Raw genomic sequence first — 13,068 nt, 5'->3', positions numbered from 1 at the left:
TACGTTGTACTCGTCAGGTTACGGTGCTATTGCTGTCACCTTTTTAAAAACAAAAACAAAACCCCAAACACGCAAAAAACTTAATGCATTAAAAAAAAAAAAGAGAGATACTACTTCTTTTACTTTTTACTCGCAGGTGAATAAGACACTTTTCCATTTTCTGCTGGATTGTGTGTCCGTGCTGCTCTCCATGCAGCTCAGCAGAAGCCACTCGGGTGCCCGGTGACCTCGCTGTGCTAGCGAAGGCTTTCAGCTGCCTCCATGGGGCTTTCCCCCGGTGCGGAGGGGACACCTGTGCTCCCCTCAGCCCCGCAAAAAGTTTTTCTGGGCTGTTTCCCTAAATTTAATTAGTTGCTTACCCAGAGAAGAATTAGATATTTTTGTTTACTATGTTGTATTTTAAGATGGAGATTAATGAAAGGCAATAGCTAAGAAATCTAGTTGATAACAAATTTAGGATTAGGTCACAAAGGATTTTGATAAATGACTCCTTTTTACACAAATATGAGTAAAATTATTGTAGACCGTAATCACATTCAACTGGAGTCCTATATACGTAAAAAAGTGTAGTTTTGTCCTTTGTTGGCTTCATTTCCTGAAACGCTGAATGTGCTTTAAACACTAAAAGAAGTTCTGTTTCTCTCAGTGGATCTGTTCTTTTAAACAGAGAGAGATGTGCTTTTGTTTTTTCCTTCTAAATTGAACTCCGTTGTAGGAAAAAGGCAAGCGAGAAAGCCAGTGGCAGAAACCTTGGCAGCAGTTCAGCGTGCGTACCAAGCCCACTGCCTGTTGTACTGACTGATATTTATTGTTGTTTTCTTGTAGAGTCTGTATCGCTCAGGCTCTGCCTGGACATTCTGTTCTTGGTTTGTAAGCTGCTGGAGACGTGGCTCATCTGCGTCGGGTACTTCTGCCGTCGTGAGCTGATGGGGTTCCTGCAATGATACGTGAAAACGTGATGTAGTTACTCCTCCCAGTAAGAAAGTTTGGGATGGAGCTTTGAGATCTAGAGCAGAACTGCGGTTATAATATCCACGTAGCAGTGATGCTTCAGTACTGTCTGGCGTTGTGTGAGCGAAGGGGAATAGTCACAGGCTCGTGTTCTGTCTTGTTTTAGGGCAGCAAAAGCTGTCCCCGCCGCTGTCTTGCCCCAGCAGCCTCTTCGCATCCTCCTTCAGAAGGATGAACTTCAGAAGTAGTCAAGTCCCAGGAGAAGAGGAGAGCACAGGTTGCTTTCCCCACTTTGTTTAAGGGGGAGTGGAAAAAATAAATAGAAAAATAAAGATTTACAGGGCTTGTCAGTAGGAAAATCTAGTGTTATGCAAACCAGCCAAAGGCTTCATGTATAAAACTATGAAGTAAAATGTATAAAGTTAATGCAAGTAACATTAAACAGTCCGTTCGTATTACAAATGTTGATTGCAATGATTAGGTATGCTATATGGCCTTTTCGAATGGTGTTTTCTGTGGAAACGTTAAATTATAGTTGTCAGTACAGTGTATATTTCACTGTTTTGTGACTTGAATCATTTTTTTTCTCTAAGCTGAACATAAATTTGTAGGCTATAAAATCTCTTCTGATGACTGTGAAATGAATGTAACTAGCAAAAGTAAGTTTATGGTATAATGCGGTATTTTTTCCACCACTTCTTCAGTTTTATTTAAAACCTGCATGGCATTATGAAGGCTTTTTGCAGAATATTTCAGGGAGGGGAATGGCAAGAAAACACCAGACATGGTTATATCTTTTGCTGAAAGAAGCAATTATGTTTAATTAATTGAAACCTCTGATTTTCTTTAGTGTTAAATAGGTTGCTAAAATACGGTGGGGAGTTCAAGGAGTGAATACTGCTCTTGTTTAAACAAAATGTTTAAAAAGGCTTTGTAAGGTACTTTGGTGTTTAATACATGAAATGTAGCTTTAATAGAAAAATCTAAAGCTGTATGTAAATTGCTAAATAAACATAAACAATCACCATCTTCCCCTATCCAGTGACCTTCACCTCCAGGGCTGTGTCGGAGAACACTGAAATGGAGTACTTGTGAAGAAAGCAGAATTATCGTTTACCTTTATGATGATTGCAAAGTAATCTTGGTTTAGTACGAGCTTGTAACTTTGTGTTGCAGGCGGGTAGTTGGTAGAAGACTAATTGGGATAGGATTTAGAAATAATCCCCGTTGTTAGCTGGTTGTGTTCTGTAAAGCTTTTGAGCACTCCTGCACCAAGGGAAGGGATTTCACTTACCTGCATTCCCATCCTTTTGTTTGGGGCTGGCTGGTGGGCTGGGATGGTTTGAAGAACTACAAGAAATGTAATACTTAAATGCTCTTGTTTTCTTACCAGCTGTATTGTTTTTCTAAGTGTTAGAGGAGGGTTATCTCAGTCTTGCTGGAAGAGCCTGTTCTATGCAGTGAGCGTGCTCTTCCGTTGGCTCTACTCCTTTCTCTTCATTATGGAGGGGAATAAATCTGAGTGACGATCTCAGATGCTGCTGAGAGAAACATTCGTGTCCTCCCCGCTTCCAAAACATGTGTCCGCCTCCCAGGCAGCTCACCGATGGCTGTACACGTGGATGGGCTGATAACGGTGGCTGAAGGGAGGAGTGTAAGACAGTTCCCTTTGGTCCCTGTGTAGTTTATTCTGGTTTAAATATCTGTGAAACGTGGGTTTTAAGAAACTACACTGGAAGCTTGTAAAGTGACAAATAACCAAAGGGGACGCTGGCTTCTGTCTCATCTAAGAAGGCTGTTATTTTGTGTGTTATGCGTATGCTCTCACTGCTCATGGATGAGCAGGCAGGGGGAAGGATAACCTCGTATCCCAAGGGTTCCCACTGCGCCCACGTATTTCAGCATTGCCCTGAACAAATTTCATAAGGATGCCAAAAGTCCTCCTGTCCTTCATCTCTTCTTGCTTTCTCTTCCCCCTGGCTCCTTTGTAAATCGAGTGGATTTTTTCAAGCTTTGGTTTGAGCCTCATTTTAATTCTCCTTTTCCTCCTTTGCAGAGACAAAACTAGTCCCAACACAATTTGGAGGAGTTTTCTTGTTAGGGAGTCCAAGGCAGGCACTCCTCTTCTAGCAGGAGAATGACACATGTGGACTCAAAAGATGGATCCAGTTCTGCGCACGTTATCCTCTTTGATCCATGAGAAGCAAAGGCCCTGCACGACAGTTTGTTTTGTAGCCGATTTAGCAGATCTAGTTCTGCGGAAATAGTTTGGATAGATTTAAGTATGATAAGAAACTGTACAAAAAAAAAAGGAAGTGCCGGTTTGGAATGATTTAATCACTTAGAAAAACCAAACCAACTTTTCCCCCCCCTAACATAGAACCAAACCCAAACCTTTGAGAGGCCTCTGTGAAAGAGGAACCGGAGCGGTTTTGTATTGAGGGGGGCGAGCGGGGTGCCCGTGTGCTGGCCAGCGTGGCATCCCCATTCAAGGCGTGTTGGTTGGGTGGATGGTTGCCTGGGCACTCTGGGAGGTTGGAACCGCTGAGATGCCCCAAACCGCTCAGAATTTGTGTACTTGGAATGAGAGGCTCCCAGGGTCTCCCAGGCTTTCCGTCAGCACGCTGGGCAGCTGGCCAAGTAGCCTGAAAATTTGGGAGGCGAGGTGCCAAGCTCTTGGCTCCCTTTCAAATGGGCTGCCGAACAGCTGGGAATCTGGATGCTTGGGCTTCTCAACAGCCCACCACGTTAGTTGCTGAAGAGCCAGGCAGGGAGAAAAGGCTGGAATTTGTGGCACAAACCCGTCTGCTTTCCATCAGACTTCGGTTGAAATTGAAACAAATCTGCTAGGTGTTTTCATCTTGCTGTGTTGTCCTCATGTAATGATGTTTTTAATGTGATGAGATCTAGTCAACTCGCGTAACATTTTATTTTATGGGTCAAAATATTGGTTCCGCTGAAAATAATGCGTGTTTCCATTTAATGACTTTAGTGTCATTATTATTCTATAGACTTTTCTTCCAAGGATGCTCTGAATGGATCAGTATCTATTTTAGTGTATGTAGCTACTGGCCAGATTTTGGATTGTGTTCCCTCTTGGCTGTCTATAGTTATCTCTTATGTGGAGCAAACAGGATGGTCATATCTTAAAGTTTTGCTGATTTAAAGTATTTTTTATTAGTAAAAGTTTGTTATTGTATTTTTCTTGTAAGAATAATCAGAAAACCTTAAGGGGCCAACTGTTGATTCGAGCGTACGTTGTTAAGAACATTACCTAGAACAGGAAAAAAGGGGAGGAAACTCCTGATTTGTACAAGATCAAATCACATATTCGCTTAAATGTTATGTAATTTTATCCTGTCATTTATCCCTCAAAGTGAAATTATTTAAATCTTGGATAAATTTTAAACTTAAAAATCTTAAAAGTGCTTTCAGTTTAAGAAGAGTTTTCCATTCCTATGTTTGCAGGCCTCGGAGTAGAGGAAAAACTGCAGTGGAGGATGAAGACAGTATGGATGGTTTGGAGGCAGCAGAAACAGAAAACACTGTGGAAACAGGTAATGAGAGTATAGCGTTGGGGCTGTCTGGTTATTGCTTCTCTCTCAGAAACGCATTTAATTACGCAGGACTTTGGTAGGCAAGAAATATTTCTTTAATTTTGTAGTACGAGATGTGCATTTGGGCAGATACAAAAGAAAAAAAACCTGCTATATTATTTAAACATATTAAAGCTATGTGAACTTACTGTTTTTAAATAGTCTAATGGGAATGCTTTTGTAGTGTCGTTATGTAGAGGCTCTTTTTCTGGTCTGTATCTAACAAAAATAAAAGCTCTGAAGCAGTAGCTGCTATTTTTAGAATACCTGCCAAAATACAGTATCACTTACTGACCTGTGTCTTCAGCTAACTACAGCAGATTATATACCAAAGGGATAACCAAATGTTAATGCTTCCCGCTGCTGCTTAGGAAACAAGAAAAAGATCTGTTCTTGCTTTTGTAAATATTTGTTGTGATAGTACCCAAAAAGCTTCAGTTACCGGAGGGATCTCATTGTACCGGACTGCGTACCGTTGTTACAGTTTGTGATTTCTGTTCTGGCAGGTTGAGAGTCTAAAAAGCCAAGCAGATGAGCCAACACACAAGATAAAGGCCATGGTGAAGAACTGTCATCTCTTTGCCAGGCGCATGTCTGTAGCCATTTGCCAGTGTTTAACCAGGGACTGAATATGCGTAGAAGGCTGAAACCTGCCAGGAAGGATGGTGCCATGGCCAGTTGGCGATAGTTTGTTGGTTTGACAGAAATAAGCCTTACAAATGCATTGAGACATAAGGGTTTATACATTTAATTAGGTGGCCCTATTATGTGCAACGAGCAAAGTGGGAGGAAGCTCAGAGACACCAACAGAACTGGTGGTTGTTGCGTGGAGATGCCGGCTGAGTTGAGGGACTTGTTGAATTACTCTCATAGCTGCTAAGTAAAGGAGGTAGGGTTGGGAAGGCACTGAAGAGAAGAGTCTGTGCTTAATGTAGATCTATAGGGAGAACAAGCAGAGCACCTCAAAAGAGCTATTTTTTGCAGCAGCATTTTATAGAGGCCATACAGGAATATGGTTGCAGTGGTGAAAGCCATAAAAGAGGAGGCTGAAATTCTCAAGTGGATGGAGGATGAGGTTTGACAGTGTATGCTGGTCTCTTGCTTCTTACTTGCTGGATGGTGAACGATGTTGAGAAGGCTTTGTACTCGAGACTGTAGGCTTTGGGGAGTGTCATGAGTGTTTAGTCACAACTTGTGTTGAATTTAAGTGTCGTTAATGGTTTGTGGAGGGAGTCTAGATTAAAGCTTAATACAAGGATGTTTCATCGTTTTATTCTGTCTGTTGTTTTTCTGCCCCTGTTAATAAGCTGCTGATGGTAGTGAACTTGGATGGTCTTTTCCAGCTTCTGCAAGTAGGTAGTTACCAGTTATTAAAGTTGAAAGTGAAAAAGCTGTAGCAAGTATTTATCGCTAGAAAAACAGAGTAGGGGAAAGGAAAGCTGGTTCTAATTGTGTCCTATATTCCATATTACTCTTCTTATCCCATGTGATAGAAACAGTCTTATGAAAATTGGCAGAGGGGACAGAAAGTGTGATTATAATTGGTAAGTTTTGTAAATTTTAAATACGTTTAGAAAAACCCACGACATAAACCAAAAAGAATTTCAAGCCTAACTACTACTGGTGCGCTACTATGGAGGGAATTCGGTGATAGCTGTATTTTTTTGGCTTTACATGTCATTATTGACAAAGTTTCTCCACAGAGATCTGAGAGCAGTTTTTTACTTTGGAGGAGAGAGGGACAGAGATAATTATTTTTAAGGCTCCAAGAGTGCATATAGCTAAGTCTCTCCATTATCCTTCATCAAAATCATCCTGGCTGTCACAGAGGGCTGATGCTCCATTCTAAAGGTACAGGCGGCAGTGGAGCACTGTGCTAGAAATCCCGGTAGACTAAGACTCCGCTGGATCTGCTGCTGGAAGCGATGCACCATCACTGCGGTGCTGAGCCCAAGGTGGTTTTGCAAACTGTACTCGTAAATGAAGAGAAGCCTAGTAAAAATAAACAGGTCTGAAACCCCGTTTTTGCAAGGGGAACCAGTATAGACTTGAAAGAGCATTATCGTCTGGAGCAATTCGGTAGACAGAATTGTGATTACATTATTGTAAAAGATGAACACTATGTGACTTGATAGAGGTTTAATCATATTAACTGAAAAGGCTGCTGCCTCTAAAACTTATTCTAAGTGCTTATCTGTGTTAATAATGAAGTATGGGGAGAAGGAGTAATCCCAGTCTGTTGCTTCATGTAAAACCGTGTTAATCAAATTGAAGTATATTTGTGTTCTAATTTATGAGTTTCTACTTTGACTAAAAAGGTCTTTTATTGTGTTTTCTTGCAAATAGTGGACTTGCCAACAATTTGCTGTAGTAGTTGGCAAACCAAAAAACAATGTAGTAGTATTACAAAACTTGAAATGAGATCATTGTAACATCTTGATGTGTGACTTCTGACATATTTTGAGTCTCCATATTTGTAGCTTCTTTTCCATTGTTTGGCTCATGCATTGAGAATAATCAGGAATTCTTTCACTGTGAGGTTTTTATTTCGTGTTTGTTTGGGTTTGGGAGGTTGTTTGTATTTCGTTTTATTTACGAAGTCTAGCATTACTGGTATCCTTTTGTGAATTAATTAATTTTCATAAAATGAGAGAAGTCCATGTTATTAACATTGCATTCAGTATAATGAGCTCTACTTTTAGGGAACAGAGCAATGCAGGAGAAATGAGAAAGAGAGGGGGGAAAAGGAATGCCCCATTTAATCCTACCTAGAATAAAGAGGTGTATTCTAGCTGTCAAATCTTTTATGGGGAAAAAAGCAAGGCGAGATTTAAGTACTAAATATTATACATTATTTCCATTTGTAATGTTGAAACAAATGTTTGTTCAAGGAAAAAAAAAAAAATAAAAATAAAAAGAGCAAAAATTCTTCCTGAAGTGGCTCTTCTGTAACGTTAAGGCACGACAATTTTAATTGTAGTTTGGGAAACAAGTTACTACCCTTAACAAAATTCTGTAATCTCATGGAAAAAGAGGCAGAATGGAAGCAAAGCATGGTAAGATGTGTGCTGCTCTGATCATTTCAGTATGGGTTATTATCTGCGCCAACTCCAGTGATTTCTGAGCCTTGCCCGTTTTCTGCCAAGTGCTATGTTCGCTTTGGTATAAATGAGCATAGAATTCTTTAAGGATGGAAAGAGAGGAGGGATTTGGAACTGGAAAAAGGAAATTTTGGAATTTGGAATAAAGATCTGTTTGGAGCACAGTCAACTTTTTCCTGAAAAACGGTGCTGGCAACTGTTTCTACTGAATCAATAGACTTTCAGCTACTTGTAGACCTCAGGACAGACTCCTCTCCTTTACCCACCAGCCCCGTCTCTCTTGTTGATTTCTTGGCTCCTCCCTTGGGGTCTGTTTTGCTTCTCAGCTTCATATTGGTCTGTCCAGCTGTCTGTTCCATCATTTTTCTTCACGGAGGTTCCCCCAGTGATGTTGCACTGGTATTTCTCTATCCAACTGATGCTGAGCTTACCCATCCCTCCCATCATTTTAGTACCCACAGTGTTGTAGCATGGTTGAGGTTGGCTGGGACCTCTGGGGATCATCTGGTCCAGTTCTCTGCTCAAGCCAGGGCCACCTAGAGCTGGTTGTCCAGGATAATGTCCAGACAGCTTTTGAGGATCTCCAAGGATGGGAGACTCCACAACCTCCCTGGGCAACCTGTGCCAGCGCTTTGTCACCCTCACAGTAGAAAAGTGCTTCCTGATGTTTCAAGTCATCTCTTATAGATGTTCAGAGGGAACCTCCTGTGTTTCAGTTTGTGCCCATGGCACATGCACATGACACATCCCAAAAATACAGTTTGGTGTAGAATATTGTGTTCTCCTGTATGTCCTCTTCTGTTACTCCTCTCCAGAAGAGTAGTTTTCTTCTGATGAGTGAGTCTCTGTAGTGGCAAAAAAAATACAAACCACAGAAGTCTGGAAAGCACGTGGCTTTGTGTGCACATGTGTACGAAAATACAAAACTGCTAATCGAAAAGAAAGCAATAATAAAACAAATACCTCCTGGTAAGCTTTCTGTAGGCTTGGTGCCCCTTCGCTATTAATGAAGACTTGGCTTCTGCTTCTTTTCCCCATCTTCTATTAGTTTCAGCGAGTTTCTGTGCTTGGTATTTTGTTTGTTCTGCATTTAAGTTGACTGAGACTGAATTCTGTGTCTTAATTCTTTGATTGTTCCCTCTTTTTTTTGAGAACACTTGCAAAATATCCAACTCCTCCTAGAATCTGTAATCCTTCCTGTCTTTGTCTCACAATAAAATGTTGAGATTCAGACTGTGATCTGGGAGAGGTGCAGTAAAATAAGTTTATTTTAACTGCTGAGTCTCTTGGGAAACTCATTGTAAATCCATCGTGTATTCTGTTTACTATCTGTACCGTGTCAACCAATTCTTAAAATAAATTAGTACTTAATAACAGAGCCTTACCTCCCCGTGGTGTCTGGAGGCTTCAGAATTTATAATACGTAAAAGAATTGGTGTGATTTTACCAACCTATAGCTCCTTGCCTGCATTACTGTCATTAGTACTGTTATTTTCAGACCCAGTGACATTGCCCAACCAGTTGGTTTCATGTTGGACTTCACATTAACTCCCTGAGGTCTTCCTCTAATCAGCCTCTTTTGTCTTGGGGCAAAGCACAGAAGAACCAGAAACAAATACTTCTCAGTGGAGGACAGTTATTTGTGTAGAAGCCGCCAGAGAATTTTGGACTAATTCAGAATCTCATCAGCTTTGAGGCAGCCTGAAAAGTACTTTTCTAGAGAAAAAAATTATTGCAATATTGTACTTGCTAGAGAAACTACAGTCATCTTTTGTACCAGGATGAACCATACTGAGCAGAGCCTCCCACTAAGAGGGGTAAAACACACCTGAAAGCAGATCCTGCTTTGGGTGAATAAGTAGCAAAAGCTCTCATCAACTCAACACCACCAAAGACCTTTTCAAATTCACTTTGTGCTTTTCAGACAGATACTTGGGCCTCATTGCTATGTCACTTATCGCTTCTAAAATTAATGAAAGGAAGAATTACCACCACTGAAGGCATTGCCTGTAGATTAAATTTGTCCATAAATATTTGGAGCAAATATGTGCTTTAAAATGCACTTAAATATGTTTAAAGGCAATTCATATTCTCTGTACTTGTTATAAAAGGAGTTGTTCCTACTTTCATAGGCAGCTGACACCTACCTGTCCAGCCACTGGAAAAATTAGCAGAACTGACACATCTTCTTGTTGTTATTATAAACATCTTACTATTTTTTGTTGTATTCTGGTAATTTGTTTGTAATGAGGAAACCAAACGCAACAGGAAGTTATTTGATATTTGCCTTTAAGTCATTGCAGGCTTACTTGATGATAACAGGAAGTTATTTGATATTTGCCTTTAATACTTGATGATAGCATTTATCATCGTGCATGCTTAAAACAGGCCATTTAGAAAAATCTGAATTTTTTCCTTCTGACCAGTATCTCTGTCTCAGGTGTTCTGAGAGTAAGTGGTATATTTTGTAGTAGGTGGAATCTGTTACTTCCAAATAAATTCTAACCTCACTGAGTTTTTCATTGTAGAGGTTATTTCTGAAATGCAACCTCTTTTATTTGCTTATTTATTCAGTAATACTTTTGCAGTTTTGGTATCAGACTATGCTTTGTTAAACATAACGAGCAGGTTTTGGAAGGAGTTTTCAAGGACCCAGAATATTTCACCTTCCCATTGCCCTGAAGCTTAATGCTGATGCTCGTGCTGCTGTGTCGTTAGTGACATGATGAGGGAATGTGTGTTGCCATTACCAGCCAAGTATACTGAAATAGTAGCATGTATCTTGTGTGCCGTACACTCTTTTCCTCGCTGGAAACGATGCTGTTTTGTGTATATTTTAGTTCTACGGACCTGTCTTAATTTCTGGTAATGTTGTGTTGAGGCTGACTCTCCAGTCTGGTAGAAGAAATATTAAAGAAATTCAGACCTCAGTCCCACCTAATTAAAAACATAGTATAAACCAGGTTGGCTTTGGAGTCGCATAAGCACCTGCCCTGGTAACCCTTTTCTTGGTCGGGTACAAAAGGGAAGAAAGTAGCAGGTAAAACAAACTTATTTAGGGGAATAAAAGAGGCACCCACCTGCAAGGCACTGAACACTGACCATAGAAAATGAAATGACTCTTAAATTCAGTAGTAGTGCATGTAAAAGAACAGCAGGGGAAAATCACCATCCTAATTTTGTGTAAACAAACATCGGCTCTCAAATAGCTGTTGCTACCTGAGCAAGAGGTGCTGTAGTTCTTCAGAGAATTGCAGTCGCTTTTATAAGTCGAAGAAGGAAATCCAATTCTAAGAATTACTGGCAAGGGATAAGGGGAAAAAAGCATCAGTGTGCGTTTTTGGGGGTTTTCTTTACTGTTGCTTTATAAACCCATCGCACAACTGCGTGTTAAACGCCACGTGCAGTTCTGCTTCCCCTTCTCCAAAAGGCTAAGCTGCAATCGGGAAAGTACAGGAAAGAGTAACGAGTACGGCAAGAAGTAAATGATAGCTTCTGTGCGGGGACCAGTTTAGGTGAAAGACTTCAGCCTGAAATGATGTGACTGGAGAGGAGTTTAATAAGGCCCCACAAAATGAGTGGTATGGAGAAAATGAACAGGGAATGATGATTCGTTTTGTTTTGCAACACAAAAATTAGGGGACAGCAGGTCATGTTCAGAGCACAAAGGTGAGGTGCATTTGCACTCGGCAGCTGCTTAAATTATAGAACTAATTGCTAGTGGATGCTTTGGGCATGAAGGATTTACATGGGTTTCAAAAAGACCTGAACAAATTAATGGAAAAATAATCAGATGAGTGCCATTGAATACCACCCCTAGCTTAGGAAGTTCCTTGGTCACGGATCGCTCGGAGCTGGTTATCCATAATATGGTGTCTTCTGTTTAGAATGACTGAGGTTATAGTAGAAACGGTCCTACATTGAAAACCTTATATTTATTTTATAACCATTACAAAATTTGCACAAAATTATTTTGTGTATAAAATGTATTTAATAAATAGGAGTTCTATTTGAATGAAAAGTATCAAAATACACGCTGAAATATACAAAAAGGAGTAACTGCAGGCTTTCTTCTCATCTCCATATAACAACTGTCGCGGTAAGTAAATCACTGCAGTGTCCTTCAGGTAGGAAAAAATCGGTAAGTGGTGGTTTTAAAAGAAAATACAACATGTGCAGCACTTGCAAAAAAACCTAACAAAACACTTCTGATGCGGTGGTACGTTTTGTTGTTTGTTGTTGCGACTAAAATTTTACGGCGTTGACTTAAGATGAAAAAAGTATGCCTCTGTCCGTGGAGAAATGGAGGTTACATGTGGTTGTTGCCATCATGCTCAAACTTCAGTATGCTTTTTCCCCCCGCTCTTTCTCCCATGGCTGTGTTTTTAGCAGGCAAGGATATGTGGCTACAGACTCAGAGCAGCCCAGGTGATGGTGGCAGCTATTAGCAGGCGTCACCCTCTGCGTGGCTTTCAGTATGCCCTGGCTTGGCTGGCTGCTCTCCGGAAGAGTTGTGTGTCATCTACTGGTTGGCTGTCACGTGTCTGTTCCCCTGTGCTCTGCTGCTAAAACGTGTATGGATAACATTATAGTACATGAAAGATTTCTGCACGTAAATAGTCGCTGTGCGTGGTAGTCTGAATTTCTTGGGCGCTACCAGGAGAGATGATCTTCCTACTAAACTGTGTCCTGAACAGTAACGGAGTTGTGAACTCTGAGTAGTGGAAACTTGTTTTGTTCTTAAGTTGGGACAGTGAGTGAAACTTGATACTAAACAGGCATTTAAAATTACACAGAATCACAGAATGGTCAGGGTTGGAAGGGACCTCTGGAGATCATCTAGTCCAAACCCTCTGCGAGAGCAGGGTCACCTACAGCAGTTGCACAGGATGGCGTCCAGGAGGGTTTGGAATGTCTCCAGAGTGGGAGACTCCCCCACCTCTCTGGGCAGCCTGTGCCAGTGCTCTGCCACCCTCAAAGGAAAGAAGTTCCTCCTCATGTTAAGATGGAACTTCCTATGTTCAAGTTTGTGCCCATTACCCCTCGTCCTATCACTGGGCACCACTGAAAAAAGACTGTTCCCATCCCCCTGGCACCCTCCCTTTAAGTATTTGTAAGCATTGATAAGATCCCCCCTCAGTCTTCTTTTCTCTAGACTAAAAAGTCCCAAGTCCCTCAGCTTTTCCTTGTAAGAAAGATGCTCCAATAATGTAAATTCATAATTTCCATTCCCTTGTTCAGATTTCATTTCACATTGTTGTTAGGCCGACCTGGTATCTTCATCCATCTAAGCTACCAGAAGCTGGAGCGTTTTGGTGGTGGTTGTAGTTCTGTAGACCCCCCAGGAGGCTGTGTAAAACACCTTGGCCCATTAGCCCTTTTCTGACGCAGCACTACCCCTTCCTTGTGCAAAAATAACA

The 13,068-nt window shown here is 41.0% G+C and overlaps 1 protein-coding gene across 1 annotated transcript in view; it reads left to right on the top strand.

Moving 5' to 3' along the window:
- Positions 1-4,423: 4,423 nt before the first annotated feature.
- The window catches only part of KMT2C (lysine (K)-specific methyltransferase 2C), a 155,141-nt gene continuing 146,496 nt past the window's right edge, over positions 4,424-13,068 (top strand). The window contains exon 1 of the mRNA XM_009886782.1: positions 4,424-4,508. Coding sequence (XP_009885084.1) covers positions 4,463-4,508 — 46 coding nt within the window. The 5' untranslated portion in view covers positions 4,424-4,462. The remainder of the gene's footprint in view (positions 4,509-13,068) is intronic.

This window comes from Charadrius vociferus, unplaced genomic scaffold, assembly GCF_000708025.1.
Source record: "Charadrius vociferus isolate BGI_N301 unplaced genomic scaffold, ASM70802v2 scaffold255, whole genome shotgun sequence".
Taxonomy (NCBI): Eukaryota; Metazoa; Chordata; class Aves; order Charadriiformes; family Charadriidae; genus Charadrius; species Charadrius vociferus.
This window is presented reverse-complemented; position numbering and strand designations above follow the sequence as displayed.